Source organism: Haliotis asinina, chromosome 10 (assembly GCF_037392515.1).
Source record: "Haliotis asinina isolate JCU_RB_2024 chromosome 10, JCU_Hal_asi_v2, whole genome shotgun sequence".
Taxonomy (NCBI): domain Eukaryota; kingdom Metazoa; phylum Mollusca; class Gastropoda; order Lepetellida; family Haliotidae; genus Haliotis; species Haliotis asinina.
The window spans coordinates 47,819,046-47,836,416 of record NC_090289.1 but is presented as its reverse complement, the minus strand read 5'-3'; the positions used below and the strand labels follow the sequence as shown (position 1 = coordinate 47,836,416).

Sequence of the window (17,371 nt, the reverse complement as noted above, 5' to 3'; positions counted from 1 at the left end):
TGGAGCAAACAGACATCAGTAAGAACTCCTGAAGTGTCCTTGTCACCATGGTAACTTTAGGAACTTACGATGAAGCATTCTTCATTTTTCTAATTTCCTTAGTGGCCCATGTAGCCAGGGTTTTGGCCTTTGTTAGTTTGGACCTCCTCCCCAGGGTCAGGAGGTTCTGGATGCTCTCCTTCTCAACCATCGGGAGCATGCTGTTGCCAAATGCTGTACTCAAGTCACTGCCAACACAAATATTTGTGGATCAGAAAAAACAAATGCACACTTGCCTTCACTGATACAAATCAAAAATATCTTAAACAACTTATGAAAAATTTGTAATTGTTCCACATGTGTTGTACAGGTGAAGACATAAAATAATCTGTATCTAGAACTCCAGACAAGATGCGTATTTGCGTAAAATATGCTACAGAAAAGTTCAAATTAGCAAGAAAAATAAAAGCCAGTGTATGAAATTGTGCGATGGAGTGTTCAAGGGAGTTAATGTAAATCATCACTGTGGCAGTATTCCAGTCACATCGTGACTGAATTCTTGATAAATGTGCAAATTCTAGAAACCTGTCAACGCAGGCCAGTAGTATATCACAGCAATAACAAATAAAACTAGCATATATCTCTAAAATAGGATTTCAAATTATCACGATACAGTATAAAAATGCTGAGGATCATTAACAACCGAAGGCAGAGATCACCATTCCAGCGGGGAGTGACGGAGTTCAGTTTTACACCGCACTCAGCAATATTCCAGCTGTATGGTGATGGTCTGTAAATAATCGAGTCTGGACTAGACAATCCAGTGATCAACAACATGAGCATCGATCTGCGCAATTGGGAACCGATGACATGTGTCAACCAAGACAGCGAGCCTAACCACCTGATCCTGTTAATTGCCTCCTGCGACAAGTATAGCTGCCTTTAACAGCAAGCATGGGTTGCTGAAGGCCTATTCTTCCCCCAGGACCTTCACTTGTCACCATTCTAGGTACCATGCAGACTTTCACTTCAGCTACCTGCTGGATTTATATGATCCCTTCAACCACATTTAGTGATTGTACTGATATTTAGCCATATTAAAACAACAAATATTCTAGGATTAAACAAGTGTGTAGAGCTAAAATGACTTTGAAACCTTGGGACTACCCATGGGCAAAGTTGTATTAGGACTTATTTCGCTATTAAATTAAAACTGTCTCATTTTTTATACTTACTTGAAAAATACACCTGAATTTCAAAAAGATGTTGGGTATCTGAAAGTATAGATACCCACTTGACATTGGAAATACCCACTTAGTTTCAAAAGTACCCACTTGGTCAAAAGCTTATCTTGAGCTGTCTATCGCTCTGTTTGTGTACTCGTTAGTGAAGCCAGCAGAAGTTAGACGGGACTACTACAGAAGAGATCAGCTGCCTAATGCCTGACACAGCCTGTAAACCCACAGCAGGCAGCTATATTACTGTCAGTCTTATCCTCTAGTAAAGACAACAGCTGTCTGACTTACCCTATAAGCCCACAGCAGGCAGCTATATTACTGTCTGTCTTATCCTCGTCCACTGCTATGTGCTCAATGAAGGATATCATGTGTGCAACATGAGGCTGTAGAATATTCACATCAGCTGAAACATGACAATATATTGACATCAAACAAAATACTGATGACACTACACCAAGACAACATAAACATGACAATATATTGACATCAAACAACAAAATACTGACGACACTACACCAAGACAACGTACATAGTCAGACGATTTGTGAATCTTATTTACTGCAGTAGTCAGCAATATTCCATGTCTGATCCTAGACTGGCCTGGAAGCGAGAAATGGGTGAATATGTTGGGTTTAAATTGCTATAAACAGTGTTTTGGTACCTGTATCTCAACAGTGATGACTTACAACTGATGTGTTCTCCAATGACTTACAACTGATTTGTTCTCCATCTCCTTTCAATCCCTGCACAATCCCAGTATAGGCCTCCAGACAGCCCTCTCTCAGTTCATTCAGATAGTCAATCATGTCGTAGTCAGTCTAAAAAGACAATACAATCAAACAATAGTATCACATTTTTACATTTGTTGATTATCACTACACCCAATCATATTCAAGCTATACGACAGTGGTCTGCAAATGAATTAGACATGGAGCTGATAATCCTGCTTTGGGACATGCTGAGCATCAACTTTATCACTTGCAATGGCATGATTTGGTTAGCGAGTCTGACAGACACCTGACCTCTTTAAACACCTCTTGCCACAATGATAGATTGTAAATGATCAATAAAGCTTGGATCTGAATAGGTTTTTGCTGTAGTCCACAATGTTACAGACATAAAATGGCGGCCCTACGTAAACGTGAAAAGACATGGTAAACCAACAATTTGGAGTACCTAATGTGTATTTGAACAATATTTTAGTCACATGCAGATCAAGAGATATTTTTCTTTGTATCAGTGAAGGCAAGTGTGCATTTGTTTTTCTGATCCACAAGTATTTGTGTTGGCAGTGACTTGAGTACAGCATTTGGCAACAGCATGCTCCCAATGGTTGAGAAGGAGAGCATCCAGAACCTCCTGACTCTGGGGAGGAGGTCCAGGTAAGTAAAATATGGGTATGATGGAGTGACATGAGTATGAGTGAGTGTGAGAGAGAGTTTTACGCCACACTCAGCAATATTCCAGCTGTATGGCGGTGGTCTGTAAATAACTGAGTCTCTACAAGACAATCCAGTGACCAACAACATATGCAACGATCTGCGCAATTGGGAACCGATGACATGGGTCAATCAAGTCAACTAGCCTGACCACCTGATCCCGTTAGTCACCTCTTACGACAAGCATAGTCGCCTTTTATGGTAAGCATGGGTTGTTGAAGGCCTGTTCTACCCTGGACCCTTCATGGGTCGACACGAGCATAACAGGCTGTACCAAGTGTCAAATAATAATGTGACCTTATATACATGTAGAGTAGTGTGACCCATTATCGTAATGGTCAGTACAATCATTCAACATTAACTGACCTCATATTGCTGTTAGTGCTGCAAGTGTCAGCACATACCTTATCTACTTGGGCCTGTGATGCCTGCTGTAGGGTACCAAGTACAAACTCCAGGTAGTTTCGGAACTGTGGTCCAATGGCAAGAGCTATATCGCCAAACACTGATAGGATCTGTGGTTTGACGGAACGGTGTACACTTTCATTCTGAAATATGAAAATACCACTGTAACAGCAATAGTTGGACAACAAAATCAGTTTTAGTGTTATTGGAGCTAAGATAAGAACACTGCATACCTGACACAGTCAACAACACACAAAAATCAGTAAATTGTCTGTGAATTATATCATTATTACCACCAAAATCATCTCAGAAAGACTAATTATAGGATCATTGTGTATCACTCCAAGAAAGGCAATTAGATTCATCACAGATGATTGTGGTGGAGAAAGAGTTTTACATATATTTGGATCATATTCTTGCCAATACCAATGGTCACAGGATACAAAAATAACAAAATTGTACACGTTCTTAACCATTCGCTAGCACAGAACTTTGGTAGATCCTTCTTTGTTCAGGTGACATTTTCCTTCCTTGCTTGTTACCGTACCATTACCAGAAATATTCAGTCTATATGATGGTGGCAGTAATAAATACATGAGCATGGATCAGATTATCTAGTGATCTACATTGTAAACAATGACCAATGCTTTAACACCATACAAGTGAGCAAACTTGACCATCATCCACTGCCTCTAATAATGGCACTATTTCCTCCAACAAAGCATCAAACTATGTTTATCAGCATTATCTTTGTGTTACTGGTTGTCATCCCTAAAATGATGCAGGAATATACATATGATAAATGGACACAATATGGCCTGTCAGAAGTACTATGGTTGTCATGTTACTGAAAATTTGAAGCCACAATTTCATTTGTTTTGACTTGCATAAACCTTACTTTCTGCATACATGTTGTAAAATTATTACTTTAAAAGTGTTAGACACCACAATCACCTCAGAAAGACTAATAACAGGATCATTGTGTATCACTCCAAGAAAGGCAATTAGATTCATCACAGATGACTGTTGTGCAGACATTCAAAGCGGACAAATCTAAGATGGAGGCATCTTGACAGAGTGAGTGAGTAACTATGGTCTTATGTCGCACTTAGCAATATTCCTGCAATAAAGACATAATTACACCTTATGGGCCTAATACACTGAGCCCAAGTTGGGAATTAAACATGGGTCTTCACCACTAGGCTACACCCATTTTTATATACAGCATTTTAACCATAAACATACAACCACAGATCTTCAATGTCACACTAGCTATTTTCTTTCTTTGGTTGTTTGACATTGCACTAATCAACATTACAGCTGTATGATGACAGTCTGTGAACATTTTACACTTGACCAGAATTAGTTCTTGATACATGTCAAAATGGTACCAAATAACCTAGCTGGATGAACACAGCACATAGTACATCCATTTTGGATCAGAAACAGCAATATGATGAGCAACAATTCACTGCCTGGTATGGTGGTTCGCAGTAAATCAAATTAACAACTGATGTCCTCTTACAATCTGGAATTTCTGCTGTTCTTGAACTTGGAAATCAATACTACTAGCATCAGCACACAATTTACATTTACTGAAAATCTACCTAAGAATGGCCACTACAATCATCTCAGAAAGACTAATAATCGGATCACTATCTATCACTCCAAGAAAGGCAATTAGATTCATCACAGACAATTGTAGTGAGTTCCAATAAAATACTAAAATCAATTTTAATAAAACAGGTGAAAAAATGAATGAGGCTTTATAAACTGATTATTTAGCTCTAATGTTCTGGATGGGTGACTGGGAACGAAAAAGTGGATATTGTGACTTTTCTAAAAACAAAACATATACCCTGAATAATCATTTCACTATAAAAAACATGGTTGAATACATCAACAGCTAGGAAACCATGGTGGACAAGTATACTTCACCAAACTAGGTCATCACTCACAAGCACAGTAATAAACCACTGATCCACTACTTGATGTACTAAGATCAAACAGGGTTCGAAATAAACACTTTGAGGTAGCAAATTTGCTATTCAAAATCATATTTGTCACCTGAAAAAAACCCACACAATTGAAAGAACTTGCTTCTGGGAATTTTTCATGAAACTACTTATATTCATCAAATGTTCAACATTTTCAAAAGAGAGAACTACACATTTGCCATTTCACTCATACACCTATATATACTGGTATTTTACTTTCCCCCAAAATGCTCATAGGAGGTTTTGCCAATCACTAATAACCATGTCAGAGAACCAGTCAACTCACATGCATAAGAATAACATTACTGCTTCGGATGTTTCATAATGGACATTTGTCACTTCCTGTGTAAGGATGATAAAACATCATCTGCTAGTACAAGGAGACCTAATACAGTTTCATATGACCAAAGACAGAAATGGGAGGAATTAACAGCAATACAAATGAATGCTACTGGTAAGGGATTTTGCCAGGTAGCATTTATTTGCTACATAAAGTTAATTTCGAACACTGATCACAGGCAGGTACTCCCATTAAGGCATCACAAAGGAAGAGAGTACTTACTCGGAGGTTCTCCATAAGCAGCAGCATGAGGTCATTGCAGTATGGAAACACTTTGCTCCCCAGTGCCCGACACAGGTCTCCCACCAGACCTACTGCCGCCACACACACCTTAACAGAGGCAAACAGAATTAATGATTATTAAAAATGTCATTATGTTCTCAGTATGTGACAGTTATTGTGTTATAAAACAGCATATCTGAAACTCAGCGAGAGAATGCAAGTTCATTTTTTCACCACTTCTGGCAATATTCCAGGAATGTCATCGCTGGGGACACCATGAATTGTTCCCATATGGGGAATCGAACCCAGATTTTTTGCGTGGCAAGCTAATGCTTTAACCACTAGGCCACCACACCACAACCATTTGAAACTGAGGAAATGACCAAATGCAATATCTGAACCCAATAAAGAGCCCAATAGTGTGTAGTGTAAGATATTCCTGCCAAAAGAACATCTCGGAAATTCAACATGTCTTCCACAACTTTAGAAAAAAAGAAGTTTGGATCTCTAACCCATCTCAAAATTGAAATTTATAGCCATGCAACAATTGCATAGATGATTTTTGGGGTATTAAAAGCTACAATATGGCACGTCACTTTTGTCTGGGAGGAATACCAAAAGTGCAAGTTTTTTAGCAACATTCCAACTAAGAGGCTTCACAAGATTGTACCAACATGGGGAAATGAACCTAGGCCTTACGCTTGACAAGTGAATGCTTTAACCACTTGGCTACCCAAACACCCCTCCAAACATGTGTAAACCCGTGAAAGTACATGTAGCATGTGACAAAATAGAAATCACAAGTATAGAAGTGTATATGCTACCACTTGGTTTTTGTTATTGTTGCACAAGTCAAGAATGCAACTCTGGGTATGTTGCTCACAAACCAAAAAATAATCACGGCAAAGGGAGCTCCATTCTCAGATCAATGGATGCAACTCTGCAAAGCTGTCATGTTGCTGACAAAGCCAACACCAGGGTTGAGTATATACTCCTGAGTACTTGCGAATATCCGCTGCTTAATAAAAACGAAGTCTTGTGTACCCGTGTGACCACTCAACAGAAGTCACACCAAGAGATTTAACATGCTGTCCCGTGTGGCTAGGTGACATTTCACTTATTAATGGGAAAAGCCTTTTTGTCAATATTTTTCTTCATTTCAGTGCAGCACTTACAGAAGTATATAACGGTGCTTTGATGACAAAACAATGTTGACATTATAGACTAGCTTGTTAACAAGTACAGTTGGTAGTGCCTAATACAGCCGAACCTGTCACACAGAAACGATAAAGACTACTGAGAGTTCTGTATTGCTGACAGGAAAGTACTGGAGAGTTACCGTTCAGCAGCCATTTGCGTATTTAAACAAATATTCGTTCTGTTAAACATGCCTCAGATTCTGTTTGATACACCTACCTGGTACTCCTGATAGTTCTTCAGTCCTATTGTCAGGTAGGGCTTGAATGCCTCCATATACTTCTCGAAACCATCACCAAGTACTGGAACAAAACACAGGTATAGAGATCAGTCAAGCAACACATAAAACAAACACAAAACTCACTAGTTCCATGAAATCAGGGAAATTTAACCTTGAAAAAGAAAAAAAAAAGAAAAAAAAAGTAGGCCGTAAAATATCAGTTATGCACAGTTGCAAGAGTTTGAGCACCTTCCCGTGCACCTCAAGACTAAACTCCTCATGGAGTCCAACACATACCTTCCATTAGTGTGGACACAGCGTACAGAGCATCCTCCTGAACACCGCCTGCTTTCCCAGCTGTCATCTGGAACATCTGCAGCAGTGCTGTCATGATCTGATCAGAGATCTTTGGAGCATCATCTTGAGTTACTTTTCTGAGGACACTCTGCAAAAAAGAGCCGTGTCATCGAAACATGTGCGTAAAATGCAAATCTTAACCTGTTTGTGGCAAGCTTGCCACCTGTAAGTGACATTCAAAATGTCCTGAAATTGCGTTTTGCAGATGACTAGCCATGTGCTGGCTGATGAAGGTCTTTCTTCATCAATCTAATTGTAAACTGTCCCTGTCTATTTATATACCTACATCACTGAAGACAAACTCACCTGCAGAGTGGCACATAGGAGAGACTGTAGGTCATTGAACTGAACACGGTCGGATGAGGACTGTACAGAGCCCTGGAAAAATGCAAAATATTGGTCAGTTCATACACTGATTCTGTATCTGACTGTTTGCATATTTATAGGGTCCTGAGATTATGATAAACCAAAATCTACACATACAGAATTGACAAGCAAAGTACACTAATGCACTGAACACAATTAAATAACCATTTTTTCTGAATGATTACTCTATCCTGATTATTATTCTTTCAACTGAATTCTTGAACTCACCTCCATAGAGAGGACTCTCTCCAGTCTTTCTAGTATAATCATGGTGGTCTTCTGAACTGTCAAATAGCAGTCCTGAACAAAATATAAAGAATGCAGTTACTTCACTTCCCAATGACCACTTTAATAATCTCTTCTATGGAGATATACAGAGTTACACACTGGGTTTTTACAAACCATGCAACATCTATTGGAAAAGTAGTGGGGGATGCAAGTTGCAACAGGTGATTTAAGGACTTTTCAGTACATGGGCTCAAACAACTAAGTGAGCGAGCGAGTGAGTTTAGTTTTACACCACACTCAGCAATATTCCAGTTCTATGGTGGCAGTCTGTAAATAATCGAGTCTGGACCAGACAATCCAGTGATCAACAACATCAGCACTGATCTGCACAATTGGGAACCAATGACTTGTGTCAACCATGTCAGCGAGCCCGATCCCCTTAGTCGCCTCTTCCGACATGCATAGCCACCTTTCATGGCAAACATGGGTTGCAGAAGGCCTATTCAACCCCAGGACCTTCACGGGTCTCAAAAACTTAAACTTTCTTCCGTTCCTGATGCTTGAAAACCACTGCTACTCAACTCACCTTGGGACTATTCTTAACTAATTCCATTAGAGCTTCATAAGCTGCATTTCGTAGATTGTGCTGGTTGCCGTCAGGTCTAAAGAACAAAGACCACATTGATGGATTTGATGACATTCCTCGCCCCATACAAATGCAAAACTTCCTGTCTGACAGTAACAAGTACCAAAACTTAGCAGAAAAATTTATAGGTTACTGTCTCGACCCTCTCGGATTTGAAGACTTTTTAACAAGATGAATAACATCACTGTGTAGAATATTTCTGTAACACCACCTGTCAACTTGATTCAAGGAAGGATCGAGTCTGAAGTGGTGCAGACTCACCATTAACTTAGACCTTGTAATACACCATAATGACTGTCAGAGATGCCTACCCTAACTTACCCAAATAGGATCAAGGCCAAAAACTGATGCAAAAACTAGAATTGTTTGTTTTTTTTCTTAAAAATCATATTCATGTTTAATAAAAAAAATATTGAGATATTCTAAAAGTTTGTTAATGAAAGTGTGCTCACCTATATCAGTGTTAAGTCCCTACACATAATTTGATACTTAGTAGTAGAAACGTATTGTGTATGGTACGTATGCTACTTGAACACTGCTGATATTATTTTATGCATTTTTTAAACAAATTCATGTTTCTACTGCTATCATAGTCACACATTTTGTGTTGTTTCTTCATAACCAATATGGTAAAATCATGTGGATTGCCATCTCTGGACTGTGAACCATGATAGTATGCTTAGATGTTCAAGGGAGACAACTCCAAAAGTTAGTTACATTTCCCTATCTGACAAATGATACCTGTCTGTTGTCTGGAGCAACTGCTGTACAATTTGTTCAAAGGATGCAGACAGACAGTAGGTTTCTGGTTCAGCGTTCTCATCGGCTGTTTCTGCATTTTCAAAAGCAGCTTCAGCAAGACTGGAAAAGGCCTGTAGAAAAAAAACAACAGTCAAGTCAGTATAGTCCAAACATTAGAACACTTACTACTGGTTGATGGATCATGTTTCTTTTGGCATGTCATGCTTGGCAATTTCAGTTTTAACACAACGGGTCTGGGGATCGATTTCAATGTAAAGATCTCAAAATCAATCACGGAGTTACACTGACCTGATTGTTGCAACAATTAGCATCAAGTGAAAAATAATAAGGGTCAATAAATGTTTTCAGTGTTGGTAACCATTATGTCTGATAGGAATGTTCCAATCAGGAATTGATCTGTTTTTGGTGTCAGCCTTCATAACATCTCAGTCTAAATAAACTTGGTCTCAAAAGTTATTCGTTACACTCCACCACTGAGTTTAACAAACCCTTGTACAAGGTCACGTCAGGTAACCTTTGAGCGACCGATGACCGTCCAAACAATAGCTAGATGGTTAAATAGGTTTAACCAATCAGACAACGGCTACTAATTGGGGATCGGAGGGAATTACAAATTATTCAGGTCATGACACAGATCTCTCCACAAACAAAAATTGGTATATAACAGTTATTTGAGACTGAAGTCTATACGCTTTGCAGTTCTGTTGACATGGTTACCATTAGCTAATACTTCCGCGCAATGAAATATTCCCCAAAACACTATTTTCAGCAACTCTTTACTCACCGTTGTCATAGTTATAAACACTGTGTGCATCACCCAGATGCGATCGTATACTAAGTAGCATTTGGAATCGTTCAGGTATGAACCTTTGAGATAAAAAGTTCCAAAGATATGTGCGAATGCCCACTTTCACAATTTGGTAATCTGTGTTCTGATAGGTCAATCTCAAACGCTACCTGATGCAACCTCCCACAAGGTTTTGATAGACTCAGTAGTGGAGTGTAATGAAAAGTACTGAGGCTAAGTTTACTTTGACTGCATAACATCTGGCAAATTTAAGTTTTGTTTTTTCTCCCATTTACACCAAGTACAAATATACATTTGTATAAATATATTGTACACATTAAATTTGTGATAGGAAGATTGGCATCTGTTCAAATATAAATCACATACCAAGACTAAATTTTATTAATCATAGAAAGTCCTGATCAAAAGTGGAGTAATATATTGTGACATGCTGTTATACTCATGGTGTCGACAGGAGGTAAGAGTGAAATTTTCACCACTTAAAACAATCATCTCAGAAACACCAATAATAGGATCATTGTCCATCACTTCAAGAAAGGCAAATGAATTCATCATAGATGACTGACAATGAAAACATCTTTCAGTCTCTGTAATGTTTAGTTAATGGGATTAAGTCCAAACGTATTTTAGATTTATGTAGAAAGTCAATACATTTACTACGTTGGTCAAACCCACAAGCACAGGAATTGTACATTTTATCTGCAAGTTCAAATTGGAAAAAAAAAAAAAAAAAAAAAAAAAAAAAAAAAAAAAAAGGGAAAAAAAAAGCCCATAAGAAACTAAACTTTTAATCCTGGTATGACGGACTTATGCACATTTATGTGGACAACAATGGTACACAAGACATGAAAACCCTGAGGATCCAAGGCATTTCAGGGAGCTGAACCAAATGCTTTTTGTTTAAATACATGCATTATCATGAACTTTGTTAGATGAATGTGTGGCATTCCTTACCCAACAGACATTGCTGGCAACCCGTGGTTCAGCAGACAAGCCCTCCACCAGAGCTTGCAACAATGTAGGCAGGTGTTCATTAATGACAGCATCAGGAAGGATCTCACAAACTCGTCCAACTGTCCATGCTGCTGTGTCCCTAACGACTACACTGGGGTCTTTCAGAAGGGAGATCAGCTTGGGCATCGCATGTTCCACTATCTGTTTCAATTTGGCAGGATCTGGGCCCTCCAAAATGGAGCCTGAAAGGTTGGTTGAACCATATATATTTTGTCACCCAGGGGTTCAATTTAAAGTGAGCGAGTTGAGTTTTACGCCGCACTCAGCAATATTCCAGCTATATGGCGGCGGTCTGTAAATAATTGAGTCTGGACCAGACAATCCAGTGATCAACAACATGAGCACTGATCTGCGTAATTGGGAACCGATGACATGTGTCAACCAAGTCAGCGAGTCTGACCACCCGATCCCGTTAGTTTGCCTCTTACAACGAGCAGAGTCACCTTTTACGGCAAGCATGGGTTGATGAAGGCCTATTCTACCTCAGAAAGTTAAAAAAAAAAAAAAAAAAAAAAAAAAAAAAAAAAAGAAGTCAACCTGCCAAGTGACTTTAAGGTAGTGACTAATTTTCCACTTGCTGTGATTCTTCATTATTATTGAGAAATATATTAGCTACATTTTGAGCAGACACAAAATGATATCCAAATCTATTTGCAGTTTGCAATCATAAGTGGAAAATATCAAGTTGCCCACAGACAAGTAAGATACCATTATTTGATAGTCCGAAACGAAAACAGACTTGTTACAGGAATCAGGTGATGGGATTTTTTAAATCCTGGTCACTACTCAGGGATTTACCTCGAGTCCTATATTTGAGGGTCCATTGGAGTTATGCTCCTAATTTTCAGTGGTCCTGGACTACAAAATGGGGGTCACAGACAGTTAAATATTATTAATACTATGTGGTAAATTGTCAAATATTGTTGTAATTCACTTACTTCCTTTGAACTGTGAATCATGATCATCACACTGCTTAAGTAATTTAATTGCAAACGATACCAAGCTGGTAGCAGACTCATTAATAACTTACTGTTTAATTCTTCAAAATATTTACTTTGCATCCTTTTTGACTTGTTAATAAGCGTTGTTGCATCCATTAATTTTTATGCGCATAGGACGCAGGAATTCACGTTCTGTAAATCCCTGCACCACTGCAAACGTCTCTACTAATTAACAACTCCCACCATGCCAACACAGCACTTTTGTTTATTCTGCATTATGTGTCTGCACTGTTTTCTGTTGCTTTCGTATTGCAACTCTGAATTTCCAACTGACACTGAGGAGTAAACTGCATGCCTCTATCCCGAAGCTATCTACCCTGTTTACAGTCATGTGATTTAGCTAAAGCAACTGACCACAACAGGGTTATTATTAACATCATTATGAAGGCAGGGACTGAAAAATCAGCAATACTGATAAAAATAGTTCAAAATGAAAAATGTGTGCACAAACTTCTAGCAATATTATGGAAGGGCGCAGCAGAAATGGGCCTCACACACTGTACCTGTGATAATTACAAGCAACAGCAGCTAACTAGCTGGCTACCCCACTGCATTGTTCAAGATTCATTCCAACCCAGCGTCCCCTTGTTAATATCAGTTATTGAGTATTCTGGCTTATATACTGAAGGCCTAGTGAGGCTGTCATTCTGTACACTTAATTATGTATCAGACACCAAGTCCGGCGACGTAAAACATGAAGTTTGTCGGACATAATCTATTATCCTAATGTAAGTATACTAACTTGCTAACAAATTCAAAACATTTTGACATGTGGTTAGAAACACTTTGCCGCTTTCAGGTTCATAACGTTTTATGCTCTAATTTCTGGTAATAATAATTAAACTGAAAATTACAAATGACCGACTAACAATGACCAATCACAACGTGCCAGGTCAACTGTCATTGTTAACTTTTATTTTGGCCTGCGTATTTCCGAAACAGAGCAATTTTTGTGACCATGAAAGCACAGCTAAGACTGTCATTTCGCTTATCCAGGATATTCTTTTTTATTTTAATACATGAATATTTACCAGGCAGTGGCTGGCTGGCTTTCAATTTACCGGTCCCAAACTGGCGATTTTCAGGTATATACCAGAGAATGAAACACTGAACAATAATTGATAGGGATGTTAACAAGAAGCGAAATTACAGCCACCTCAACAAATAATCAATCCTCATGAAAAAGTGTTCAAATTAAGTGTGGACCTAATAAGTTGCTCCAGTAGTTGAAAATATCTATATTCATTTCAAAACTAGTAAAACTTTAACACTGACGGTGTTTCCAATAAACACATGCCTTTTAACATTAATAAATATTGAGAATGTCTGCTAAAATGGCCAGTAAGACTTATTATCTTAACCAAACACTATCAATTAAGATTAGCAACATTCTGAAACACCAGTCATCTCAGAAAGACTAATAACAGGATCACTGTGTATCACTCCAAGAAAGGCAATTCGATTCATCACAGATGACTGTTGAGTATTCAAGATGTTGTACTGTTTATCAGGTATTCATCTACACCTGGTTGAAAGCCACCTAATCTGCATCCAATGTCAGCCCAAGTTGCATAATCAAGTAAACATAGAAAAAACCCACAAAGTTGTTTTCTGTTATACTGTTAACACAACACTCATTAATATTCCAGTGATCAAAAAGCAAATGCACTTACTAAGCCAATGGGAAAAAAAATCAATTTCTTAAAACTTGTATTTAGACCATCTACACAAAAAAGATTTTCATACATATAACAAAACTTGTGACATATGTTCAAGTCAATTCAGTGTATGCAAGAAAATACATCCCCATCGAAAGTTGAGTTAAAAACTAAATATACATTGAATATTTAGTCTCCACAACAATACCAGTTAGAAGAGTGAGTGGGTGAGTTTAGTTTTACACCAAACTCAGCAATATTCCACCTATATGGTGACGGTCTGTAAATAATCAAGTCTGGACCAGACAATCCAGTGATCAACAACATGAGCAACAATCTGTGCAACTGGGAACCAATGACATGTGTCAAACAAATCAGTGAGCCTGACCATCCGATCCTGTTAGTCGCCTCTTACGACAAGCTCAGTCGCCTTTTATGGCAAACAAGGTTTGCTGAAGGCTGATTCTACCCCGTGACCCTCATGGGTCCAAAGTTAGAAGAGAGAGACAATACTTTAAAACAATATTCACCACTTGATTCAATCATCTCAGAAAGACTAATAGTAGGATCATTGTGTATCACTCCAAGAAAGGCAATTGGATTCATCACAGATGATTCACAAGTGTTGAAGCTGTGTACATGCACTTGTCCACAAAGATGAGGACAAGGGAGATAACTGTTTGCCACCCAAACTCTGGGATGTTTATAGATAGAATAAATGTATATGGATGACAACTCCTTTAATACTTTGTATCGTTTTCAAAGTGTAAATAATACTGGGAGAGAACAGGCAATATATATACATAAACTAATTAACAAGTGATGATAAAGACAAGGCGTTAACAATGGATACAAGGATAACCTTCATAAGTCATTTGTAAACCTTCATAAGTCATGGTGTCTCCTACACTTACTTCCTGAATTCGAATGCATGACCACAGCAAATAATCCATGCTTTCAGCTTGGAATACGGAAAGACATTAGAAGATGTGATACATAAGCTATGGGAAATTTCCATTACAGTAAAATTTCCCCAAAACCTTGTCAGTATGGGCCTCTTGACCAGTTTAACCTTGACAGAAAACTGTTTTGTCACATCTGGTTCAGCTTCCCTGTTATCGATACTCACCAAAGGCCATGACAGCTGCATCTCTGTTCCTCCAGTCAGGGTTATCTATCATCTCCTGCACGAACGGCAACACATACTGCACCACCTCATCCTCACAGCATGATGCCATTAACATGAGACATACACCAGCAGCCTTGCACGGGTTCCACTCGTCATCGTCATCCCCCTCATCCTGTAAGCACACTTTAATTAACATGTTACCAACAACTATCTCAGTTTTACATCTGGGGAAACCATTTGGATGCAGTCCCCTTGGACACTGGACATTCCTGAGCCTGATACATTGATGTATATTGATGAATACTATCATTAATGCACACAGCACCTGTGGCAGAAACATAAAGATGACAAAGGATGTGCTGCCCTGTACGTTTAATAGGATATTAGGACACTTAATATATCTATATGTCAACAAATTAACCATCGTTATTTTCAACTGTGTAGTTTATGTAATATCAAGTGAAAACATGAAACTTTGTACACAATTGAAGTTAGTACTCACAAAATTATGACACAAATAATTCTTTACATTTATGTTACACAATTAAACTGCAAGGTTGATGACATAATAAATCAGAAAGATTAAAATGAAAGAGAAAAAGGAACAGAAGGAGAACAAGAAAAACACTTCTGAGGTACAAAAATCCCATAGCAAGAGAAAGCTGTGTCTGTGCCACTACTGTGCACTCGTACACAAAGCAAGTGAACAGAGCTACCCTCAACCAAGGTGTCCATACAAAAGACAGGGGCAAGGAGCGAGTTCAGTTTTACATTGCCCTAAAAAGGTTTCCAGCTATAGGTCTGTGACCTTTAAATCATAGTGTATGGCCTAAATCCAATGATCAACAGCATGATCATCAATCTGCACAATTGGGAACTGATTACATATATCAATCAAGTCGGCGAGTTGAACCACCCAAGTCCGTTAGTTGCCTCCTAAGCCAAGCATTGGTTAATACAGGCCAATGTTTTATATCAGAACTTCACGGTTCCTATTTGATTATGACTGAAAAAAAAGCTGCTGAAAGAATGTGTGAGAGAATAAAATTGTTGTGTTGCTTTTCGATATATTCCAGCAAGTGTTGCTTTTAGATATAATCATGTAGAATATCAGAATAAGATATCTTTAGTACCATAGTGGTGTGAAGAGTGATTGTTTCAACCACTAGCTTACTTCCTCCATTCCCAAAAGTACAAGATCCATCAAATCTCAACACAAAGCTCTACTGATCAATCAACGCACACAGAAGAGAAAACGAGTACATTTGACTGAAACAGTTAGTAAACTGCAAAGATGCAACAGATGATTAAAATTACTAATAACATCTACAGTACTATTGGAGAGATGCTTGTACACTGCAGGGACTTCTTTAACATCAATTTTTGATAAAGAGAAGGGACATAATTCTTATCAAAGTAAGTGAGTTTGGTTTTACATCGCTTTTAGCAATATTCCTGCGATATCACAGCGGGGGACACCACAAAATGGGCTCACACATTGTACCCATGTGGGGAATCGAACCCGGGAATTCGGCGTGACGAGCGAACGCTTTAACCACTAGGCTACCCCACCGCCCAATTCTTATCAAAACAGTGCCATTGTCTTCGGGTAATATAAATAGCACACAAGGATGACAGGATTGTGACACAAAAAACAAAGTTTGTGAACCAAGACACCTTGGGTTAATTGTTATTCTTTTGACAAATCAAGTAGGGATAATTGATATAAAATTTTTTGTGAATTTGTATGTGCAGGTTTTTATAAGATTGACAAAACACTAACTGTAAGACAATGAACGGACATTCACATTAGGAATTCTTGTGACTGTATTTGACACATAAATGAAGCAGACTGAAATGTAGACACTATCAGACAATAATAAACGTTCTACGCTACAGTTTGAAAGGGTAGTGACCAAGGCTAATGTGATAGTGGAGGACACCAGACCCAGGCTTAAGACATAAGTTTGCTTACTCGACCCACCTGCTTGGCCAGGCTGATGAGCAGCACAGGAATCAGGTACTGCAATGCCCCTTTCGCATAGAACATGCTGGTCCGTTCTGGTGGACGCCCCTGCTCTGCAGCCTTCAGAGTGAGAGAGAGAGAGAGAGAGATACTGGTTAACATTTTTAAACAGAGCTTCAGGTGATATATCTAATAAGTTAAGTAACCTGCTAAACATGAAAAATCCAAACTTAAGAAAACACCTAGACAGCACAGGCGCCCACCGTGGGTCCGAAAAATCGATAAACTAAGTCCTGGTTTACTATGCAACCCCCTTACTATATAACCTGTAAAGGTGCATCACCAAATCACGGCGACATGATTGAAAACAGAACAATTTCACACTTGTCTTTGAATATA

General features: G+C 38.6%; 1 protein-coding gene across 2 annotated transcripts in view; it reads right to left on the bottom strand.

Moving 5' to 3' along the window:
• Positions 1 to 17,371, bottom strand: part of LOC137299049 (importin subunit beta-1-like) — a 29,000-nt gene that overhangs the window by 1,982 nt on the left and 9,647 nt on the right. Inside the window, exons 10-23 of one of the 2 annotated variants that reach the window (XM_067831527.1) lie at positions 16,982 to 17,092; positions 15,007 to 15,178; positions 11,159 to 11,400; positions 9,376 to 9,506; positions 8,575 to 8,650; positions 7,989 to 8,060; positions 7,701 to 7,772; positions 7,335 to 7,482; positions 7,037 to 7,119; positions 5,621 to 5,728; positions 3,061 to 3,204; positions 1,930 to 2,035; positions 1,506 to 1,620; positions 69 to 227 (exon numbers count right to left, since the gene is read on the bottom strand). In XM_067831527.1, the coding sequence (XP_067687628.1) occupies positions 69 to 227; positions 1,506 to 1,620; positions 1,930 to 2,035; positions 3,061 to 3,204; positions 5,621 to 5,728; positions 7,037 to 7,119; positions 7,335 to 7,482; positions 7,701 to 7,772; positions 7,989 to 8,060; positions 8,575 to 8,650; positions 9,376 to 9,506; positions 11,159 to 11,400; positions 15,007 to 15,178; positions 16,982 to 17,092 (1,739 nt within the window). The remainder of the gene's footprint in view (positions 1 to 68; positions 228 to 1,505; positions 1,621 to 1,929; positions 2,036 to 3,060; positions 3,205 to 5,620; positions 5,729 to 7,036; positions 7,120 to 7,334; positions 7,483 to 7,700; positions 7,773 to 7,988; positions 8,061 to 8,574; positions 8,651 to 9,375; positions 9,507 to 11,158; positions 11,401 to 15,006; positions 15,179 to 16,981; positions 17,093 to 17,371) is intronic. The other variant, XM_067831528.1, reaches the window with a different exon arrangement.